The sequence below is a fragment of the Tremella mesenterica genome (genome assembly GCF_000271645.1).
Source record: "Tremella mesenterica DSM 1558 unplaced genomic scaffold TREMEscaffold_2, whole genome shotgun sequence".
In the NCBI taxonomy this organism is placed as follows: domain Eukaryota; kingdom Fungi; phylum Basidiomycota; class Tremellomycetes; order Tremellales; family Tremellaceae; genus Tremella; species Tremella mesenterica.
This window is the reverse complement of record NW_006711226.1, coordinates 2,157,189-2,179,560: the sequence shown is the minus strand read 5'-3', so window position 1 is coordinate 2,179,560 and position 22,372 is coordinate 2,157,189. Positions and strand designations below refer to the sequence as shown.

At 46.0% G+C, this 22,372-nt stretch overlaps 8 protein-coding genes across 8 annotated transcripts; 2 read left to right on the top strand and 6 right to left on the bottom strand.

The window, feature by feature from the left end:
* Nucleotides 1-135: 135 nt before the first annotated feature.
* On the top strand, nucleotides 136-3,381 carry TREMEDRAFT_73361 (uncharacterized protein). Its single transcript, XM_007003080.1, has 3 exons — nucleotides 136-929; nucleotides 978-1,786; nucleotides 1,835-3,381. The coding sequence occupies exons 1-3, from the start codon at nucleotides 289-291 to the stop codon at nucleotides 3,136-3,138; spliced, it is 2,754 nt and encodes a 917-aa protein (XP_007003142.1). The 5' UTR covers nucleotides 136-288; the 3' UTR covers nucleotides 3,139-3,381.
* A 157-nt stretch (nucleotides 3,382-3,538) lies between these two features.
* Nucleotides 3,539-5,197, bottom strand: TREMEDRAFT_60558 (uncharacterized protein; the record flags this gene model as incomplete). Its single annotated transcript, XM_007002798.1, has 7 exons — nucleotides 3,539-3,637; nucleotides 3,918-3,998; nucleotides 4,155-4,210; nucleotides 4,252-4,316; nucleotides 4,364-4,387; nucleotides 4,518-4,596; nucleotides 4,690-5,197. The coding sequence occupies 7 exons, from the start codon at nucleotides 5,195-5,197 to the stop codon at nucleotides 3,539-3,541; spliced, it is 912 nt and encodes a 303-aa protein (XP_007002860.1).
* Nucleotides 5,198-8,192: 2,995 nt separating this feature from the next.
* TREMEDRAFT_71213 (uncharacterized protein) lies at nucleotides 8,193-8,899 on the bottom strand (the record flags this gene model as incomplete). Its single annotated transcript, XM_007003036.1, has 2 exons — nucleotides 8,285-8,899; nucleotides 8,193-8,237 (listed from the first exon to the last, which is right to left on the bottom strand). Exons 1-2 carry the CDS (start codon nucleotides 8,765-8,767, stop codon nucleotides 8,193-8,195), a joined length of 528 nt encoding a protein of 175 aa, XP_007003098.1. The 5' UTR covers nucleotides 8,768-8,899.
* A 3,192-nt stretch (nucleotides 8,900-12,091) lies between these two features.
* TREMEDRAFT_27600 (uncharacterized protein) lies at nucleotides 12,092-12,568 on the top strand (the record flags this gene model as incomplete). The annotated part of the gene is made up of 1 exon (XM_007002310.1): nucleotides 12,092-12,568. A coding segment is annotated over one exon (477 nt), but the record flags the coding sequence as incomplete, so codon positions are not given.
* A 666-nt stretch (nucleotides 12,569-13,234) lies between these two features.
* On the bottom strand, nucleotides 13,235-15,824 carry TREMEDRAFT_28109 (uncharacterized protein; the record flags this gene model as incomplete). Its single annotated transcript, XM_007002362.1, has 5 exons — nucleotides 13,235-13,425; nucleotides 13,546-13,959; nucleotides 14,086-14,718; nucleotides 14,794-15,099; nucleotides 15,155-15,824. The coding sequence occupies 5 exons, from the start codon at nucleotides 15,822-15,824 to the stop codon at nucleotides 13,235-13,237; spliced, it is 2,214 nt and encodes a 737-aa protein (XP_007002424.1).
* A 909-nt stretch (nucleotides 15,825-16,733) lies between these two features.
* Nucleotides 16,734-18,075, bottom strand: TREMEDRAFT_22249 (uncharacterized protein; the record flags this gene model as incomplete). Its single annotated transcript, XM_007002194.1, has 2 exons — nucleotides 16,734-17,721; nucleotides 17,843-18,075. Coding segments are annotated over 2 exons (1,221 nt in total), but the record flags the coding sequence as incomplete, so codon positions are not given.
* A 1,047-nt stretch (nucleotides 18,076-19,122) lies between these two features.
* Nucleotides 19,123-19,965, bottom strand: TREMEDRAFT_28045 (uncharacterized protein; the record flags this gene model as incomplete). Its single annotated transcript, XM_007002352.1, has 3 exons — nucleotides 19,123-19,444; nucleotides 19,549-19,651; nucleotides 19,695-19,965. 3 exons carry the CDS (start codon nucleotides 19,963-19,965, stop codon nucleotides 19,123-19,125), a joined length of 696 nt encoding a protein of 231 aa, XP_007002414.1.
* Nucleotides 19,966-21,528: 1,563 nt separating this feature from the next.
* TREMEDRAFT_60553 (uncharacterized protein) lies at nucleotides 21,529-22,254 on the bottom strand (the record flags this gene model as incomplete). The annotated part of the gene is made up of 1 exon (XM_007002797.1): nucleotides 21,529-22,254. One exon carries the CDS (start codon nucleotides 22,252-22,254, stop codon nucleotides 21,529-21,531), a length of 726 nt encoding a protein of 241 aa, XP_007002859.1.
* Between the last annotated feature and the right edge of the window lie 118 nt (nucleotides 22,255-22,372).

Sequence of the window (22,372 nt, the reverse complement as noted above, 5' to 3'; positions counted from 1 at the left end):
CAGCCAGAACTAACTAAGATGGAAGGGCCGGGGACTTATTCGATCCCCCCATTGGAAAGCGGGTTTTACTCCGTCGGGACCCCCCCAGCGTTTCTTTCCTTTGGAACGACCCAATTCACCCCTGTCCACCTATCAATCACATCCTACCAAGCGACTCTTTCCATCCATACAACCTAGTCCTCTACGTCGTCCTTGCACATACAGCTCAACCCTACACGTCTACAGCGACTCATCCAAGTGGCTCATCTCTGATCAAGCTACAGGGTTTTCCCTCGCCCACGTATCCCCATGTCTACTCCACAAATGTCGGAACCTCGAGCCAAACGTACTCACGCTCGTCGTTCTTGTGAACTATGTAAAGTACGCAAAACACGATGTGAACTTCCAGATCTCGACGTCATATCATCCCCCTCTCCTCTCCCACCTGATAAATCCTGTCATCGATGTCGAGTCCTCGCATTACCTTGTGTGGTAGATGATACCGCTAAGAAAAGTCGGAAAAGGGGACGGGATGATATGGATACCATCCCAACTTCATCTTCCATGCCTGCTACGCTCGCTCAAGTAGCTTCTTCTTCGACTCCTAATTCTCCTAAACGTAAAGGCAAACCCCGCGCCAGGGTATCTTCACCAGGTCCTAGTAGATTGACAACAACGATAATCGATCCTAATCTCGATATCATTCATTCGTTCGATCCACTCAGTAGTCCAGATGATGTGGAAAAAGAACAACAACAACCTATCATTCGTCCTACTCAATCCGTTGAGAGAAGTTTAAAATATCATGGTCGTCCTTTGGAATTGGCAAGTGCTATGTTACAATCTGCTTATTCTAGAGGTAGACCAGTTCCATGTGTGGGTGACATGAATGGGGATGTTGATTTGATAAAATTGGTAAATCAGGATGTGAGAAATTTACTTAAACCTGGGTAAGTCTATAGAATTTTCGTGAATGATCATGGTTGACTTTTGATCAGAGTAGCACAATTACAAATCTTTCATCCGTATCTCGACAATCTTGATGATATCTTTGGTAATTACAAAGCTGTACAATTCAAAACATGGCCACCGATACCTGTCGGCTTGACTCTAGCATTGGTCCTATACCTCTCTTCCTTGACTCTCGCTCCGGATACCAACATAACCCAATTACGTTCTGTCCTCACTCCGTACATCTCGGCCCATAGGGATTATATCATGGTTCATCTCTCCTCCTCCTTCCAGACTATACAAGCTTTGGAGCTTTTATCCCTTCATGCACCATTCGGTGTTCTACCTCTAGAACTCGTCGACCCTGCTTCACTTGGTGTGGCTCGTGGTCAAGTACTTGTCGCTACACATATATCTCAATTGGTCGGCTTTCACCCTCTCATGCAAACCATTATGCAGAGTGGTATGTCAGGTCTTTTCTCCGTGGTGGATACATGGCTCTGGTTAGGGTTGTGTATAGCGGAGGCGGCGGTTAGGTTGGAAGATGAAACTCCAAAAGTGCCAGACAATTTGGCAGAAGCAAGAGAAATCGTCGATTCTTTCTTCGACGATGAACTTGAATTATGGCAAAGTGGTTTCGCAGACGGAGAAATCATCAAGACTATTGGCAAGTTAACCGTATGCGATCGATTGAGTAGAGTATCAGAAGTTTTCAATTCGATAATTCGACTTCGAGGATATCTAGAAACAGCTGTGGAAGATTCCAATTTCGATCCTGTTACAGCTATCACCGATGAGTTTAAACATTCCATTTCAAGATTGGAAGCTTTAGACGAGAGACATGATGCTATTATTGGTAAGTCCATCACCTCTCCTTGTTAAGGGTAATAATGTTGATGAAAAGCTCTTGTTCCCGAAGGATCTAGAAATCTATTAGCTGGATGGTTATCTTATCGAAATATTAGAAGAAGATACGATTCGACCAAAATCTACGTTACAGGTTTACGTTTTCTCACCGCTACAGGGTATCTACCAGGACATCCATCCGCTTTCCCGAATTTACCTACGGATTTACCTCCATCTGCAAAAGTACCTTATGCAGTTGGTCGAGCTTCGAATCCAGCAGATACGATGCCTTTTATCCTTTCACCAGGACCTGGTTCTCAAGCATTATGGCAATGGGGAGTACATCGTGGTGATACCGCCGAACAAGTTTTAGTAGCTTTTCTTTCCATTGGAAGTTTAGTTATTCCTTCTCCGACTTCAGGAGGAGAATTAATACCATTACACGACGTTATTTCAATAGCAGTAGATTGCGCAAAAGTTTTAATGGAAATGCAAGCTGGAAGTATATTGATACATAAACATACTGGAAGATTACATAAAGCTTTCAGAGTACCTCAATGGGTTTTCTCGATGAGACAAGTAGCGCAAGTTATGGCTGCTATAGCTACATTATCACCTATAAATGATGAATTATCAAGATTACACAGTTTAGCTGGAGGATGTAGTAGTTTAATCGGTTCGATGGTTAGAATAGCGGATGGTTGGACAAGAAGTTTAGAAAGTGAAGCTGCTTTAGTCGCTATTTCAGAATCGGAAGTTAATACACAATATATTTCAGATCCAACTACAACTACAAATTCGAATTCGAATTCAAATTCATCTGTACAACCTGTTTTATCCGATCCGAAAATTACACAGGATTTAATTCCAACCCAACAACAAAATTCAGTCAGAACTCGACAATCACCAGATTCTTCCGATCAATCTCAACCACCTCAGAACGGTCTTCCTCTTTCAACTTCCAATCCAACCAGTGTTCATAATCATAATCATACTCATAACCATTCTCATAATCATAGTCATGGTTCTACTCACGGACACGGACATAATCATCAACAATATATGGATTCATCAGATAGATGGATGGCTTCTGATCATACTCGATTTTCATCTGATCATTCTCGAACATCATCACATCCTACTGAACCAGCTCAACCTGGTCAATCTTCTTTACAAAGTCAATCATCTCAACCTGGTCAGATTCCCGGACAAGGACAAGCAGGAGGTTATTTGGATCAAATGTTGTCAGACATGTTCACGTATGCTTATGGGTATCCGAATATACAACAGAGACCAACTTTGGAGCAGAATACGCAGGATAGGGAGGGGGAGTTTGAAGAAGGATGGAGAGCGCCCATCTGATCTTTACTACATTCTTAAAGTCACGGTAGACGGTGAAGGGAGATAATACATTTGATATATCCATAGACAATCTTGGAACAGTATTCGAACGTTAGAGGGAGATTTTTGATTTATTGGTATGACTGAATGCAAGGAACATCTGTAAGGTTCAAAGGAGGGAATTTTTGGTTTTTGTTCTTCCGTCGTGATAATAATTGTACTTTTATAATCGAAGTTGGTATGCAAAAGAAATGACAAGTTTCGACAAATGCATCACTCTCTGTAATGTCCAACAACAAAATAAACCTTTACAATGTTCACCGCCAGCGGCGTTCATGAATCTCGACTAAAGTCAAAGGTGATAAGTTCAAGATATCATCGTTGAAATTGGTTAAAAGGGTATATATGAGAGAGGAGTGTATCAACTACCTTTGGTCCCTACGTTCTGAACAAAGTATTGGTTATTGTTCCCTACTACATTTCCGGCTGGGGTGTATTCGCATATCAAATAAAGAGATGGCTATAAGTCAGTCATATCCTTTACCTATGTCCATAGACAAATAGGCCACATGATCATCTTCCCAATATTGAAGCCGAAGGGATCACTCCGGTTCGTACGAACAAGGTGAAGGTGATAGATACACGAAGTCATCGATGACTGATTAGGAGAGAGAGAACACTGAGTCCGGCTGAGTAGATATTGAAGAGAAAGAGGGATATGAGTGAAGGGAGAGGAATCGTGAATAAGTTGAGGAAATAAGATAGAATGAGAGAAAGAAGAAACTAAAAAAAAAACTTACAGATCCCATACCGGAAAAAATCGTACCGTCCGCACATGAAGTAACTGCACAACCTATTTGAGTCGTGGCTTTCCATACGACCTACAAGTTAGTATTCATCTTGATCCACCACCTCCCCGTCTCTGACGACTCGATCAACCATAACAATATCAATGTCGATGATTCTTTCATAAGATTTCACCACCTAGTGAAAGACACAAAAAAGGGGGATCAAGCAGAAAAAAGAAGAGGACGGACCTGAGTGAAATGACCCGTAGCTTCTGTGAAACCCGGTTGATCCCAATTATATTGAGCTACAATAAGTCTTAGTCGTCCAGGTGAATAGAGGACATACCAGCTTCGTTCGCCCATGAATTGAATGCAGCAGTAACGTCATAACTTCCACCTGCACCTGCTGCTCTGTAGTCTTAAGCTCTGATAATCATGGTAGCAAGCTGGTAACGTACAGGTTTTCACCATATGGACCACCTCTACTCGTCAGCTCGAGCTTATAGTATGATAGAGATGAGGGTATGTGTCTTGGAGCTGGAATGCGTTCATTTTGTGGAAGTAGGAGAGGGAAGGAATTGATGTGAAGAAAGAAGAAGAAGCTGAACTGACGAATGTGCAAATTTGCATCCTGCTCCATAGGTCTTTGCATAACTAGCAGCATCGGCATTCCAAGTCACCGGACCAGCACCTGCTCGTCAGTTTTTGAGAAATCTGGGAGCTCTCACACGTGCGAGAGACTGGAGCGTGTTGCTTCCTTGGGATAGGGGATAGAGAAACCCACCGTACTGCGCTCTGAAGTCATTGTGCAGTTTCAATAAAGTCTCTTCGTCCGAATCTCCACCTCCACCTCCATCTCCTCCACTAGACGGAGCAGGGCTAGGAGCTGCTGCTGGTGAAGTGCTATGCGCTTGTGTTTGTGTTTGTGTTTGCGTTTGGGTTTGAGTTTGGGTCTCAGTATGGGTAGTAGATGATTCTTGTCCTCCTCCTCCCCCACCACCTCCGTCTCCTCCTGCACTGACACTAGGTACACTCGCCCCACTTGGTTTCACACCACTCGGTATTCCAGACACCCCTGCACCTCCTTCATGCTCATATCCCCATCCATGTCCCCCACTCCACGCATGCGTCCCATTCCCTCGTCCGGCAGCCCCGGCAAATCCAGCGAAGAGAGCTGTAGAATTATTCTTCACTCTGCAAGATGCTCGAGCGGACAAAGGGGCCCGTTTGGCCGGACGGGCCGAGGTGATGTAGAGGAGAGAGAGAAGGGGTAGGAGGAATGTTATTTGCATGGTATGTCGGATTTGGTCGTTGAATCACTTGGTTCGATTTCTATGAATAATCTTCGGTCGAGGGTATGAGGTAGTTGATGATAGGCAAAAGGTGGTTGACCAGGGATGATGTAATGTAGAAGATAATTGAGGTCTAAGTTTCTCGTTGTGAGTGGATTTTGTCAATGAGGGTATAGTAATGACTGTGGACGTACTTGAGTGGTCGAGTGCTTGATAGGATGTTGATGATGACAAGTTGTGATAGATCAAAACTAAGTTGACAGTTGAAACCAGTCAAAACGTCAAACGTCAAAACGTCAAATTCCGATTGACTACTTGATCGACTCCGGATTGAGAATTTGTTGCAAGATGATGGAAGTATCACAATCTTGCCCGCAAGATTTATCCCCTTGTCGACTATTCCACACTTCCCTCTACTATCCCCAGTGTACAGTGTGGACAGTGTAGCTGAAGTGAAACAGCTGAAAGTGTTGATATGGAGGATGACCGAAGATATCCCAAGTGGAGAAGTTGAAAATGTCGATATGGAGAATGTTCAAGAGTAGTAGTAGCTAGTGATCGAAAGCTGAAGTTTATCGTAGGAAGATGAATAGAGGGAAAAGATCGAAACAAAAGAATGTGAATAGTTGAATAAAATCCCCTCTTGTCAAATGTCTCCGTCGAAATCAAACGTTCATATTCTGACAGATTCTCATGATTGAACTTTGGACAAAAATTTTCAGTCAAATGGTTGAGAGGGATGGGTATAGTTGCCAAGTTACCAGAAAGGTGATACTACAGTTAGATGAGTTGGTAGGATGATCAGATGGACTGGTCGGTAAGTAACCATTACTCGTATCTCTCACCTAATCTCTCCTTAACCCCGAGATTTCAATACCTCGTGAACCCCGTTTCAGGACAACCTTTCATACAACTCGGTCAAGGTGCCGGTGGCTATGGCGGATGGTAAGGTGATCAACGCATCTGATAGCCGGGTTGTTAAATCGCACGAGCGCTGGACGATATGAAGATCTAGAACCGCAAAGGCACGGGGAAGAGATGGATGGAGGAAAGGGCATGATGTTGGGGAAGGTGGATGGACGGGAAGAAGGACGAAGAAGAGAAAATGATGAGGTGACAAAAAGGACTTTGGATGATGGAAGATGATGGGAGATTGAATTCAGAACAGGGAGCATGGGAACCATGGGAACCAAAGGGTGCTACCCGTATGTCAGAAGAAGAAAGAAGAAGTGTGACTTTTACCAAGAAGGAAGATCATGCAGAGTATAGAGAGAGAGAGGGAGTCAAAGGACCAAAGTGGACAAACTCCCCGTTTCAACTTTCAAAGGCACAATCCAACCCAAACCTTGTTCAACATGCAACAGAATCAGAATTATTATGCCTGTACGCCGATTCCACACAATAAGACGACGACATCAACATGTAGCAAGTATCATGCATCTACAGCACATGTTCTAGATTCCACCTTTGCATGTGTTCCGTTGGATCGATATGTACAGACAGCTCATGTGTCAACTTACCTTTCATGCCCATCATCATCACTATCTCCCACGTCCTCCGCGACCACCCCTGGCTCTGTCCCTACGCGACCCACTCCCTCCGCCCCTTATCGATCCTTCATCTCTCTCCATACCTCTACCCCACTCGCCCACCGAATCTCTCCTAGGACCTCTATGATCATCTTCGTACCTATCAAGATACCCAGGTCCACTCGGTCCTTCGGATTCACGACGACGATCAAAATCCCTGGCTGGAGCGGAAGGTGGTATTCTTCCATCGTAACCTGCTCCACCCCTACGGTCATCGTATCCTCTCTCTGGGAGACGAGATCCAGGCAAGGGAGGTAAACTTTCTCTACGAGGGGGAGGATCAGGAGGAGAAGCCTTGAGACCAGTTATGAAATTTCCTCTTCTCGGCAATTCTCTTTGGCCAGACCTATCCGCGTATTCTCCAGGTCCATTGTATGCCCGTGTGGCCGCAGGTTCAGAAGGAGGGGCAGCTGGAAGATGCGAGATAGGAGGCGAAGGACGATGTCCTGTTAATTGAGGTGGATAACGCTGACGATCGGATTCCCTCATAGATGCTGGCGCGACGGGCACCACTGTTGTAGGAACAAGTTGTTCCAATTTGGCTATCTGTGCTTTCAAAGCTTGAAGAGTCTCCACCACTGTACTGGGATCCACCAAGGTGTCCGCGACGGGTGCAGATGGGGGCGGTGGAGGGCGAGAGTAAGGTTCGCGAGGAGGTTCACGCTGATTCATCGGTGGGCGATAATCATTAGAGGGTCTGTTGTATCTATATCCATCTTAGCATGGAGTGAAGCAATCGAGATATGACTTACGAGTCAGCATAACGATCATTCGTCCCATTCCAAGATGGATCATTCCTGCCATATCCTCGATCGAAGGCCGTGTCTTCCCTACCGGGTTCAGATCCACGACGGTATTCATCGCCAGACGGACGACGAGAATTATCGTGTCCTCTTCCGTAGTCTGGTCCACGATATGAAGGTCCACGAGGTGGTGAGATATCTCTCGGGTTGACGCCTCGTGCAAAGTGTGGTGATCCCCGCCGAGGTGACGGAGAGCGACGCCTGGCATACCCGTTGCTGGAACGTTCCATACTGTCACGACTGCTGAATTAGTGTATTTCCCACTGAGATAGGGATCTCTCTCACCTAGTCCCGTACAACGGCCATTCAGGACGATCATGGGCCGTCGTGCTTACCAAGTATCCTTGATCCCTGATTCTGTCTCCAGGGTTGGGCCCATTCTGCTGTTGTATGGATCCGAGCCTGGTCGCCAGAGACGATTGTAGTCTAGCCAAGTCAGAAGTCTGCATACGTTCCGGAACAAAGTTGGTAGCGCTTGGCTGATTGTTGAAAGCTGCTTCAACTTCTTTCTCTCCTCTCAATAACTTGCCTACAGTTTTATCGTCTTGAGCCAGAGCAGGCCTTGTTGGGAGTGACTCTTTTCTCCGTGGATCACGAGACGGATCATATGTTCCTGCTGGAGTAGAGATCGGTCTTGATTGTTCGAGCCTGTGGCCATCTGCCGAATTGATTCCTACCGCCAATGATTCCTCCACCCTGGGCTTCTTGTTCGAGTCAGAATCTTGTATGGATTGGGAGGCAGGTCTCTTGTCGCCAGTCAAATGATTCGTATCATCCGATCTCGTCTTCGCTCGTAGCAGCCTTTCTTTGAGCTCTTGTTCCCTGCTCACCGCCGCAGACGCTTCTTGAGTCACTACCGTCTTTGGTGACACCCCGTCGACTGACATACGCGCGACAGGAAAGGTTGTCGAAGTCATTGCCGGAGAGAGATGCGACTTGAGAAAAGACTCCGCGATAGCAGTGATAGACGGAGCATGTGCATCTTTCGCAGAACGTCGGCTGGCCTCAACCTCGGCTTTGAACTTACGCAATTTGGCGAGATCATCTAACGGTGAAAGCGCGACGGGTGCTGACTGCATTTCATCTTCTGTCTTCTTTTGCTCCGCCGGCGTGGATGGGACCGCAGTGTCTTCTTGATCGACAGTGGGCGTCGCGCCTCCTTCGACTTGACCATTCATGTTCGTCCACTGTGTCGCCGTTCCCCGTGGGACAAGGCTCAAACGACTGGGGTGGATCTTGCTAGCCTCAAGTGGCGAATGTCCGGGATTCGATGGCTGCACATCTGCTTTCTCTATGATTGGTGATGAGCCAATCTCACCAGGCTCCTTGTCTTGCATCGAGTTCATGTATCGTCTTTCGGGTCCTTCCGGATGGGCATAGGCGGCGGGTTGAGCGAGAACGTCGACCGGTCGACTTATCCTACTGGCCAAAGGTCGTGAAGGTCTATCCGTATGATCCGATTGTCGATCGTTGTGATTGTAGTCACCATACATACGTTCGTCCAGAGAAATGCGATCTCGTTCTCTGACTCTATCTAAATCACGAAAACGGTCACGACCTCCTCGATCGCGGGGGTCATAGCTATTTCCACGTCTGGAACGATCTTCGTTACCTATAGGATTTCCGCTGATCCTTCTAGCAAGGTCTGCACCGCTCCCAAATTCTGCAGGTGGAAGTTCGTCAGAGAGACGCCGATCATCACGCCGTCCGTTACTCCGACGGTCATTCTGTTGACGATCTCTAGGTTTCAAGTGATGGTAAGGGTCATAGTTACTGCCTCTGTAACGACCTGAAGGGTCTTGAATGGACGACATGGCCGAGGACTTGTTCGGTGTTTCACCAATCAACTTTATTGTCGACGTGTCTGATTCATCAAGGGCGTCCAGGGCGTTGATGGGAGGGACAAGTCGAGGAGAAAAAAGTTGGAGGATATCCGATACTGGTACAGAAACAGAAAGTGAGAGAGGAAGTTGTAACGAAGGCTCGGGAAAGACTGGGACACCAGTGTGATCTTTCTTGATCAGCATTCTCCTCATCACGAAGGGTGTGAAATACGGATCGGTGGTGATGAATGAGGACGTCCCGGCTATATCTTGAAGGGATAGAAGAAATCAAGGGATAGGAAGCTCACGAGGAGGGCAAAAGGAGGATGACACAGTTGGTCTTATATAGCCGTCTCCGCTATGACGAGCGAGACGAGGAGACAAAGAGGTTTCTATACTTACTAACAGGGAGACGAGGAGGCGATGGTCAAAGGAAGATACACGGGGTTCGGACGAAAGAGCCGGCGTTCCGCGCGTGAGAAGGCGAGTGGAGGGTTGCTGTTCACTTGGTTTCTTCGTTTTTAGAAGCAGTGTAAGATATGTACACTGCCTGACCAGCTTACCTCACACAAAAGTCGATGACGAGTTAACGAGTGGAATGAAGGTGGTCCTGTGAGAATCGCCCCTCAGCCAAGCAACCCTCATCTGACACCTCCCCCAAAAACGTAAGAACGCTCGGACCTACGCGGACGTCATCACAGGTGGCTTTATGGTGAAAGCGGACTGATAAGTATACTTCCATCTCTTGGGTCTTTTACCTAAGTAGTCGGGCATCTCAAACTCAGACTGACAGAGAGAGCACTACTATTGGTATGGCCACCGTACACCCATCACGTTTGGGGCTCGTCCCAGGTGCCCTCACACCAAGGACAACACCTCCAACCGTGCCCACATCTTTACCGCCTGTCGGAGTGATAAGGGAGCAAGAGCTACGTCGACAGTTGTTGGAGAGGCGAAAGAGCAAGAGTCAGAATGGGAGCGGTAACAGAGGCAAGGAGCTTTTACCGGAGACAACATCCAGAGACACCTCTGTGACATCTTCCAAGGGTGGTCAAACGGATAAGGAAGATGGTGATAGTGGTGCTGAGGGACAAAGAAAGCAGCCGTCTTCCAGTCGCGACCGACATCGATCTGCGACCAGAGATCATGACGAAGAGTATGGAGTGGAGAGTAGGCGAGCACATGAGGGAACGTCTGATCATGATAGAAGACGGCGGGAAGATGACTATCGGTATGGGGGCCGGAAGGAACAGTCGAGAGAGAGGAGGGACGAGTTTCATCGTCATGATGAGAGGAGCAGTAGATTGGATGACGCTCGGCGACATCGAGAGGACTCAAGGGAACGAGAGGACGACAGACGTGATAGCAGGAGAAGACACGAGGAGGAAAGTCACGAGAGATCTTCTCTGAGAGCGGTTCACGACGAGAGAACAGAAATCAAAGACATCGAACCGCATAAGAAGTTCGATCTACCTCGACGTCCCTCTCCTTACATATCCAGATCTCCGGTACGACGCGATTTCCACCCCTCTCCGCCCCGAGAACATCAGAAAGCACCAAGTACGAGTAATTATGGTTACGGACCATCTGCTTCTCATGGCACTGCACCTTTCCGACCCCCACCCATCGACCTTGTGAGGGGTGCCCCTCCACCTCCCTTCCTCGGCCCTCCTGTGCACATGGCTCGACCACCTCCACGACATTTCGCCGGTCCTGTCGATTATGAAAGGTGAGTTCAGAGGCTGCTCTCTCCCTCATATCCGTATCATCTTTCGGATTACTTCATCATGACATGACTGTCACTCTGAGTATGATCACTTGACTGGTCACTGACGATCAGACGAAGATTGGAAAGAGAAAATAATCCATTATCCATTTGGCCACCATCCCCAAAGGCACCTTACCTGAATGAAGAGTACGTATTTCTCTCTGTTACTCTCAACAAAATCCTCAGATTCCTATCTACATGTCTTCCGTGAAGCAGGACGGACGGCATCTGTCGCGTAAAAGGTTTTAGCTGAACTACAGGGAAATAGAAGCTGAAAGACGGGCCAAACACAAATCCAAACGACATAAACGTCACTACGACACCGAAAGCTCTAGTGATTCGGAAGATGAACGAAGACGTCGACGACGCCGGGAAAGGCGTAAGAAGTATTCCGATTCTGAGGATTCTGAGGATCATAAAAGAGAGAAGAGACGAAAACATCGAAGTGTCACACGAGAACGAACGAGGACGAGATCACCGAATAAGATGACGGATGGAGGTATAGATGGTGAAGAATGGGTCGAGAAGAGAGATGAGAGTTTGTCGTTAGGACTTCATGAACATGCTGGGGTGTTGTTGAATGAAGAGGACGAAGAGGTCGGACCTCAATTACCTAGGGATGGTATGGGTCGTGAAAGGCGTGTTGCGTGAGTTCTTCTCCTTTTTTCTTTTCTTTTCTTCTTGATCAAACCTCTTTTCAGTATGAGGTACATTGTTATGGTTTGAGTGGAAGTCTCTGTCTACCACTTTGAAACCTGCTACCTTGCATCTCATTCTTTCCCTGTTCACCAAATTTTGACAAAGACGATCCTTGAAACAAAAACAAGAATCCCCGGAATATGGTATCAGTAACTTAGAGAGTTTGAGATCACGTCAGAACAAGTGGGGAAAAATACTGATTTACCAGCTACCGTGACATGCTTCCAGGAGAAGGAGAAGCAATGGCATTTTACGCTTCGACAGGTCAACGTATACCACGTCGTGGAGAAATAGGTTTAGACGCAAAAGATATCGAACAATACGAATCATCAGGTTATGTAATGTCTGGTTCTAGACATCGTCGTATGAACGCTGTCAGATTGAGAAAAGAGAATCAAGTGATCAATGCAGAGGAGAAAAGAGCTATTTTGAAATTACAAAAAGAGGAGAATATAAAGAAAGAAGGTATGATTATTAGTCAGTTTAAAGAGGTCAGTTGTGTTTTTTTATTTCTTTCTTTGTTTGACTTTTCCTACACTGACCTTTTCTTTTCACAGACTGATATCACTCTACTCCTGCTTGGTTGGCATCGAGACACTAAATATATATCTTCGTATTTTCTGTTCTTCCTTTCTTCAAGCCAAAGAGGAGGGAGGGGAGGAGGTGGGATGATTACAGTCTGTACATAAAGAAAAGTTTGACGCTGACAAATGAAGATGATGGATGAGAATCTGCAGAAACAAGGTTTAGACAAGATCTAGCTTGAAATCATCCCTTCATTCTTTGCGCTTTCCATCTACCCCAACACCGACTCCGCTTGTATTTTCTGCCCTTACCCCAATATGAAGCATACAATACTCTCACCGTCTCTTCTCCACCCGAAGGGGGACATTTCGCTCTTCCTCACACCTCGCTTCATCCTCGAGTCAGACGGTCGGCGGGTCGCAACAGGCAATATAATTTCGAATTTCCCATACGTTGCATGTATACTCTCACAAGTAATCAAGTCATCATTAACTAGGTTCCAAGATCATTAGTTCTCATTCATGCATAGCATAACATTTCATCATTATCAAGAATATCTCTTCACTATTATACACCGAGATGGTAATTTTGGCTTCCTTTTCTCAATCATCATGTCCAGATCTTCGTCCCGTCCTACGATGACGATTTTTACTCCACTTTTGTATAAACCCAATTTAAAATGGAATGCACTTTGGCTAAACCCAATGTAGAGTGGAATGAAATCAAGATAAAGTTGGGAAAAGTGGCAAGTGTCACGCAGGAAGAGCGGAGAAAGTGGAGTGAAACGAAGTGAGAGTAAAAAGGGAAGGAGGAAGGGAATACACAAGTTATCACCGAACACTTAACTTTACCTCTAATTGAGCTAATAAATCATCTATATCCCTATCCATCTTATCCAACTTTCCTTGTATTCCCATAGCATGAGGTACGAACTCTGGCCATAATTCATCCATTTGTAATTTCTCACCATAAAACATTCTTTCTACTTCATCCATCTTTTCATCCCCTTCTTCATCTTCTTCTTCCCTTTCCCTTTCTCTTTCTCGTCGTTTATCATCATGATGGATATCTGATCCATCATTTTTACCTGGACTGGAACCAGAACCAGAACCAGAACCAGAACCAGATTTAGAAGTAAAACTTGAACTAGATTCAGATAATGTTGAAGTTTTAGAACCATCAGAACCATATCTTCTTATCCTTTTACTTTTGATTTTCTTAGGTTTCATTTCCCTTGCTCTAGCTTCAATAACAGCCATCATTGATTTTATACCGAAATCATCCGTATATAACACTGGACGTTGAGGTGTAGGACTAGCACTTGCTACAGCTCTTGTGAAAACCGCTCCGTATAATGGTGGTGTAGGATGTGTGGAAGAAGTAGCTGTTATAGGTGTTGAAGATCTATCATCATCAGGATGTGGTGTTGAAACTTCTGATAAAATTGATGCTATAGAAGGTTGTTGTTTATGTCTAGAAATAATTTTATTGACGGTAGCTTGAGTTTGTGCCATTCTAGAACTTGATCTTTCAGGTCTTTCAGGTTGACCTTTATCTGAATTAAAGTTGAAGTTGGAGTTGGAATTATGGTTTAAAGAAGATGTACGTTCTGGTCTTGGTGTTAAATCTGCTAAAGAACCTTCTGGTAAAGTTGATAAACGACCTTGAGGTGTTGTTCTACCATTTGTCGAAATCATACTTTGATCATTTGAAGGTTGAGGTGTACTACGACCTGAAAGTATTTCGATATCATCCAAGGAAGATGATGATGCCATACTGGCAATGAGGGAAGAAGAAGTTGATGTGGAGAAAGTCGAATTATTAGGTATTTGTTCAATCATACGTTCTAATTTCTCTTGTAATCTTTCAGCTCCAGAACGAGCAACGACAGTTTGTAATATATCTCTTGAAGCTGTACTGCTAGCTGATTCTGGTCTTTCGAGTATACCTCCGGAATTCTTACCATTGGGAAGACCATCCATAGGTGTACTGGGAGCGGTGACATACACACTGCTATCGGTCGGAGCGCGTAATAATGTAGGAGCTTGAGGTATGTTCGGAGAACCTTTAGTACCGTCCGGACCCCATTCTTGTCTCAACAGCTCAGAGACATCCACTTCTGGACCGTCGCGAGGGTCACGAGGGAGATAGGAATATCGATATTGTTCCCCTTGTTCAGGATCGATTATCAAGGAAGAACGAATTATGCCTTTTTGAGGCAGGACAACATCCACACCTTGTTGTTGGTTCTCATGTGCCGATATCAATGCCTTTTGATTGGCCAGAGTAGCCGCCCGTTGAGCCGCAATGAGTTCTTGCTGGGACATGTGAGGGTTGGCGAGGACGGTCGAGGTGGTGGTATTGGATGATGTGGCGATATGAGTGGAACTTGGGGCAGGAGCATTGGAGTTGGATGCAGAAGACAACTTGCTTCGAGCCAGAGCGACATCGTCTAATGGTGCAGGACGGCCCATGGAACCAGGGCGAGGAAGCACACGACGAAGAATAAAAATAGGATCAGTGGGGAGGAGGTCGTTAAGAGATCCAAGGGCTTGTCCTTGGGACATATCTCGAGATCGGCGTCGTTGTTCTGGCGTTGTTCGATCCAACGGTCGAAGATTGGGCGGTGCGCTGTAAGCCTCGAGAAGTTTGCCAGACGGTGACAGGCGGCGTTCTGTAACAATTAGCGTCGGGCCTTTCCTCTAGAACGATTCGGTGTCAGGATGATGATGTCTGGCTATAACACTGACCTTGACCATTGACCAAAGCCGACAGAGTATACCTAACCTTGACCTGGCTCTTCCTTCTACCAGCACGATCATCCACATCATCTCCTCCATCCACCACACCTTCACCTATCCCAAACCTCTCCAGCGCCTGTTCGATAGCCTCCAACACCGTTGCATTACGTGGCATGACCAATAGTCTCTTTCTATACTCCTGCGAACCGTTCGTCCCTGTTGACACTTGCTGGCCATTATTCTGTCTTTCCCTCAGTATGGCACGGGGTATGATCGCCTCGCTGGCAGGATCAAACGCCGACCCGTCCGGTAGATCCGACGCATGAATACGAAGTTGTACGGTGAATCTTGCCGAAGGGGAAGAGAACCGTTCAGGAGAAGATTGACCTGTAGTATTGATAGTGAGTGAAGGGTTGTATCTCGGTTGAGCTTGCGGTTTGGGTGAATTGTTATCTGATCCGGGCATCTGAGGTTCAACATCTGAAGGTGGTGATAGGGAAGACCAATATCCACTTTGTCTTTCTTGATTTTCAGTGGCTTCTTGTACAGTTGACAATTGTGTTGAATAGCTGGAGAATTCACTATTGGATTCCGGCATTTGACCGAGTGGTTGTTGAGAATTTGGTCGTCTTCTATTGAGATACAATTTGACTGTAGAATCATCTGAATAATCGTTCATACCCAATTTCGCGATAGCCGGATGATTTGAGAGACTCATGACGCTACTTATACTTCCAACACTGGATCTCTTGACGGTCCGTAAGTTGAGTTTTCCATCTGATTGATCGTCATCCCATCGTCGTACAGTTTCTTGGAATACTGCCAGGGGCTTTTCAAGTGGAGCAAGTTCCGTTTCCTCCCCACTGACGTCCTTGACAGTGAGGAAATACACCGTTTCTGGATTGGGGTTTGAAGAATGAAGATGGAATCTTTGCATGGCTTGTCGAATCAAATCACTAGCGAGGGTCGTTTCGTTGAGTAAGACAGTCTTGAAGGACGCTTCGGAACGTATATGATCTCCTGCAAAGATGCGCATGACGTTGAGCAAGGGAGGACCGGCAGGGTTGGGGGAGAGAATGATACTGGTTGGTCTGCCGGGTGTGGGACCGTTACCCATGCCAGCTGCCAGTCGCATGGCCGCTGCACTTTGAGCAACAGCTGCTGCTGCTTCGGCTGTCGATGGGGAGTTCTGAGATTTGGGGAGGTATTTATTGGCATATAGCTGTTGTGTCGCGTGATCTTTTTGTTGTAGCCTCGCCCCGCTCAATGTTAATGGCGGACTGGAGATAACTCCATTCACACCTCGAGAAAGTCCCTCTGTATCACCCGAAGCTCGTGTTTGACTAGCGGGTGATGAATCGACAGCACCACTGACCATGCTCTCTTCCGAGCTTCGAGGATCGGTATTGGCGATTCCTTTCTTTTCCTTGTCCTTATCTTTATCTTTGCTCTTCCTAGAGAACAATCCACCGAGCATTCCCCTTTTCTTTTTCTCCCCTGTACCAGTGAGATCTTCTTTACTAGCTTTCTTTAAAGTCTTCTTCTGCTTCTCCTCCTGAGGTGGACTGGTGGGAGTGGCACTACGACCCGATCCGACCGAGACGATAGACATGACAGAACCCATTGATTGTCCACTGACATTACGAACATTGTTATTGACTTGTACTGCCGCGCTGGGCAGCAAGGGTCCTCCTGGTGACGCTTGTGCGACTTGAGGCGTGACGGTGAGTCGACGAGTTTCACCAGCTTGAGCTGGATCAAGTATAGGACTTCCATTCGCCGACGAAGTGAGAGACGAGGAAGAAGGAAATGAAGTTTCTGCGATGCCACCTGGGGTCTGACGAGGACCGAAGGGGTTGTTGGATTTTGGAGTGACTGAGTTTGTCGACGAGGCTGGAGAGCGAGCCACGTTTTTATTGGGTGAAGTTTGATCTTGCTGTTGACGTTTTTGATCCAAGATCCTTCTCTGTTCAGCTTCACCTGCTCCATCGGCCCATTCAACCCCATCGTCCGGTTCCATATCCATTTCCCTTCTTCTTCTAAGTGATTCTTCCACCGCATCGACTTCACGTTCACGTTCACTTTGCATTTCATCTCCTTCAGGATGTATATCGTCCTGACTTCTTTCGACATCCTCAAGATCATCTTCATCTTCACCTTCACTATCGTCATCTTCACCATCGGTACTCCAGGTCACACCGGGATGATCGACATAGGTAGGCGGAGCAAACACCACTCTTCTAGATCCTGACTCGACCTCTGGTGATTCGCCAGATTTCTCTTGTCTAACACCTTTGGCTTTGTCCGCGATGGCTCCTTTGAGTCGTTCTAAACCTTCCACCCTAGTCGCTTGCTTTTCTTGTTGAGTCGGAGCGGCTAGGTCGACATTACGATGTTTGTTGAGTCTCGCAAGACGTTCGAAAGGGGTCTCGATGTTTTCCGCTGGGATGTATCCGACATCTTCAGTTTTGAGTACACGTACGAGCCACCAATACGAGTTGACATCGTCGAGTAGGAGAAGGGAATCGCCTTTGACGACGGAGGCTTGACCTTCGACAGTTGCAAGGAAAGTGCGTCTTTTATCAGCCATACTGATACTTGTAGTGTCTCTCTGGTTCCCACACGGTATAAAATCAAATGTTCAATCGAGTCATGGGAATATACGGAAGGATGTGTTCGTTGTAAGGGACAACTCACAGAGCATAAGTGAGAGAAAAATCTATATTCTCATCTGGAATACTGGCCGTACTATCCGTACTACTAGCATCATCATCCAACATATCATCATCCTCTCCTATCACCCTAGCAGAGGATTGGAATCTATTCTTCGAAGGACCCGGTTCTGCCGTCCCATGTTCTTGTGTATGTCTTTGATAGTAGAGTGATTGTTGTTGTTGTCTCTGATAGAATTGCATTTGATCCGTTGTCATACCTCCTACACCAACTGCAGAACCACGTCTACCCTGATCCTGTTGTTGTTGTTGTGATTGTCGTCGTTGTTGACCTTGTTGGTTTCTATCCTCTTCTTCCTCACGGTAAAATCCGTCGCGGTCGTTTTGATCAATCATAGATTCGTCGTCGGAGGCGTCTTCCATGACCGATTCACCGTAATGATACAGACGAGGAGAATGAACATCAGTCATGATGAGGGGTGTGTCCAAGGAGAGGGGGGCGTCTAGTGGTCGATGAGAGACTAAATATCGAGGTCCTTTGAAGTTTCGATGGGAAGGGTGCTTTGGACTAGTTAACACATGCGTCGGAAGGGGAAGGTCGGCGGTAGGTGCGGTTTGGTGGATGGATGTTGCGTCCAGGTGTTTATATGAGTGAGGAGGGAAGAGAGTTTAGAGTGACTTAGGGTGAGTACAAGGTGAGGGAGAAAGAGAGTGTGGGTAAAGGCGATATTAAGCTTTGTGTATGAGAAAAGACAACACCAAGGGGGGGAATGGTTCATGTCTCAACTGGGCATCTCGTACTCTTGCACGCGCTCGAGCCGCCAAACAGGACCTGATTACGTAAGAACATATTTCCATTAGACTGCAACGTGTTTCAGAGTGCGTCATTCACCACTTACTCAAACCTGGTACAGTACATACAATATCAGCACTGTATTTCCTGGTCGCATTGTGATACCAATCAGGCGGTTGTCAGGCTGGAGTGGGCGAAGAGAGTATGTGTGTACGTGGTGGACATCGAAGAATGACAAGAACAATAATGCAAATGCATACGATACTGGCTACAGGGTGACTACAATGTCTGACTAGATTCTAATGGGGCCTGCCCGATCTCATGGTTCGTGTCCAGCACGAATGATAACATATATGAATCGATAGTACGAGGACCGAAATCAATGCACAATCACAGTTGATACTTTTGCTGTATTACAAGGACAAGGACGATCGATCACGAACAGGATACTAAATGCGATATATCGAAAGAGAGGTCGGTCATGGAGGGAAATAGTGTTCGAAGGGTATCAATCATGACGATGAAGTGTTGTTTTGGTATTCGCCGACATTGATACGGAAGTATGCACCAGGATCACCAAGAAGGATGATGTTTCCCGCGGTGTAGTACTCGCATACCAAGAACGAGGAGTTTTGGTTTAATGTAGGGAAGATTGTATCTCCAGGACAGTTTGACATTGCGCAACCGACCTCCGTTGTTGCTTTCCAAACGGTTTGAGTAAAATGACCGGTTGAATCGGAGAAGGTGGGGTTGGACCAATCGTAGTAAGCAGCTTCGGACGCCCATTCTTGGAAACCTTCGCCGGTACTGTCATCGAAACCAGATACCGCGGCACTGAAAGTCAGCGTTGGACCGAAGTCATTTCACCCGTGTTTGCCCCACGTCTCATGTTGTGAAGCATGGGAAGATGGGATGAAAGAAGAGTGAATTGAACTTACAGATTCTCTCCCCATGGACCGTTGGTATGTGTGAAATCACATGAATCCGACACATGTTGAGCGTATTCTGCAAGTGTACTGTTGTATGTCAAAGGTCCAGCACCTATCTCATCAGCTTTGACGATATTGGAAGAGTGAAAAGTTACCATAGGCAGCTCGGAAATCATTGTGCAATTTCAAGATGTATTCCTCAAAACTATCATCCTCGTCGGGAATTCCAACTCCAGATGAAGTCGGTTCCGCAGACGGAGAGGTAGAAGTGTCTGAAGTTGAAGTTTCACTTGAAGCTGAGGAAGATGAAGAATGACGATGTTTGCCAAACCAGGATTTTAAAATACCAAGACCTTCAGCGATATCAGATGGGATGGTCGAAGGAAGGGCGGACGCAGAAGGTGTAGGAGCATCACGAGGTTTCATATCTTGCATTTTGAACTGAGGGGGTGGGGCGGTATCACGAACTAGAGGAACTCCGTGTCTTCCATGATGAGGACGAGCGTCGGCAGAGAGGGCGAGAAGGGGAAGGAGAGTTAATAATGAAGTAGCGAGCATTTCGATAAGTTTATACGACTATATAAACGATGGTCGACGAGTCCAAGTACAGATGGAGTTAGATATTGTGATGTGTGTGTTAAAGATCGATGTTGGATAAAGGTATCGAGTGGCGATGGTATATGAGGAAATGAATTGATATCACTTGTACGAGAGATGTCAGTGGCGTGTATCTTGAATATCCAACAAGTTAAGTAGTTAAAAGTATTCAACGATGAAGTCAGTAGAGAATCAAAGTGGATCAGTGAGACGATGCGTCAGGGGTGGAGCACCCAACTCTACAGCGAGACAACTTTCAACCCTGTTCTCCCAAAAGCCTCAACTTCGGAGTATGTTGGTGTCGAGTAGATCACTCAGGGCGTGAAACATTCTTGTTCACGTTGTATTATTCCTTAACACCTAAGTGATTTAAGTTCGTCTGGACATTTAGCTCTGTGTAGGTAGCTTACAGCTTTTACTCCACGAGTAGTCTTTCAATTTTGAGGGAAAGAAGTCAAAGAGGTGGAGTGGAATAGGCGGGAGATGGTGAAGGAGTTGATTGAGTGAAATTACCGGATGCGGAAGTTAGAAGTATGAGTTTGGTTCCTGATTCAACCTCACCCATATAAACTTTGACATTTCTCCTTCTCTCTTTACCCCTTACTTCTCTCTCTTTCGCTAAGCCGCTGACCGCATGCAACTTATCCGCTGCAGGAAGCTTGTGGATGTAGAGGAGCTCTTCAATCATCATGGATTCGGTGCCACCACGACAACGAAAAAGTAGGAATATGACGATCAATGACGATTGTTCCGATTCACCATGACGCTGTTGACGGCATATTGTTTATATGCTTTTCCGGTATACTCGGTGGTTGAATGGTGCATGGTGCACGTTACGACGTGTGTTTATTCTTGTCAACGATGGGGCCGTGGGGATCGTCTATCACACATGCGATCATCCGGTCATGAGATGTTTGTGGTTTGGTGAGCATGGTCATTTCTTTGATTCCGTTTCATCACCACGTATGTATACTCGTTCAACGATGTTCATTTGACACATGTCTTTGGAACGTTTGAGAAAGCTCAATAAATATCTAATTGTGGTCAAGATCAATGTCTCTCGCTGGCTTTGATGGGTGTAGTATAATGGAAAATGTGATGATGGAGGTCGAAAGCATCTTATCATTCGCATCGATTTCTCTAACTTATTGCTAAATATTTTTACCTTGACTTCTCAGTATACTGATGGAAACGTTTTTACTTCGGATTACTTTATCTTACTCAGTTTTCCTAATTTTCTCCTTGTTCTCAATCGTCCGATTGTCCAATCCTCCAGTACTCCAATTCTCCAAATTCTCCAACCTCCAACCTCAGCCACCATCCACCTATAGCGACCCAACCCAGCTCCTCTCAACTCACAATTCGCTTCACCTTTCATCCTTCCCTCGTCACTCAATGTCCATGATGACCACTCCCAACCGCCGGACTGGAACTAGGTACCACACTCGACGTACTCGATACGACATCGGAACTCGAACTACCTGCCTCAAAACTTGTCGAGTGATGATGGGTCGACGACGGACTTGAGAAAGTCGGAGTCGAGTAAGAATAAGTATGCGACGAATGAGTGAATGAGGCTTTATCCGAGGCAGTGACCGTGGTAGATGGGATGACAGAGAAGTTATGGTGAGAATGAGTGGGTAAGGTGATATTGATTTTCGGTGTTTCGGAAGGGATGATTTGAGAGTGAGAATGAGTGAAGTTATGATGATCCGATACGTTCACTCCCCAACCGATGGAGATGTTGACATTGGACGGAGTGGGGATGACGATCAAAGTTTTGTTGGGTGCGAAGGAATGATGCGAGGGAGTAGTCAAGTTGTACGTATGAGTTGGGAGAGTGAAGTTGTGAGAATGAGTCGGCAAGGTGAAATTGATAGAGTGAGTCGGAACAGTAAAGTTGACCGAATGGGTAGGTAAAGTAAAGTTGACCGAATGAGTAGGTAAAGTGAAGTTGACCGAATGAGTAGGTAAAGTGAAGTCTGAAAAAAACGAAGGAAGTGTGATATTCTTCAAAAAAGATGGTAAGGAGATAGGATGAAAACGCTTTTCCATCTTGACCGGTGCGGCCATGACCAAATTCAACAGGGTCAAGAAAGTGAACAAAGAAGCTAACATGGTGTGTATGTCTTCTTCTTCTTTTGCTTATCTTTGAAATGGAAATTGAATCCCAGAGAAGTTTATCTTGTTGACTTGTCGTAGGGCTGTGTAGTTGTGAGTATCGGATTACAAAACG

Bases quoted from the DNA above. Each gene is read 5' to 3' on its own strand.
- TREMEDRAFT_73361 (XM_007003080.1), top strand. From the start codon at position 289: ATGTCTACTCCACAAATGTCGGAACCTCGAGCCAAACGTACTCACGCT. The intron at 930-977 runs GTAAGTCTATAG...ACTTTTGATCAG, and splicing joins AGAAATTTACTTAAACCTGG to AGTAGCACAATTACAAATCT. The intron at 1,787-1,834 runs GTAAGTCCATCA...GTTGATGAAAAG, and splicing joins GAGACATGATGCTATTATTG to CTCTTGTTCCCGAAGGATCT.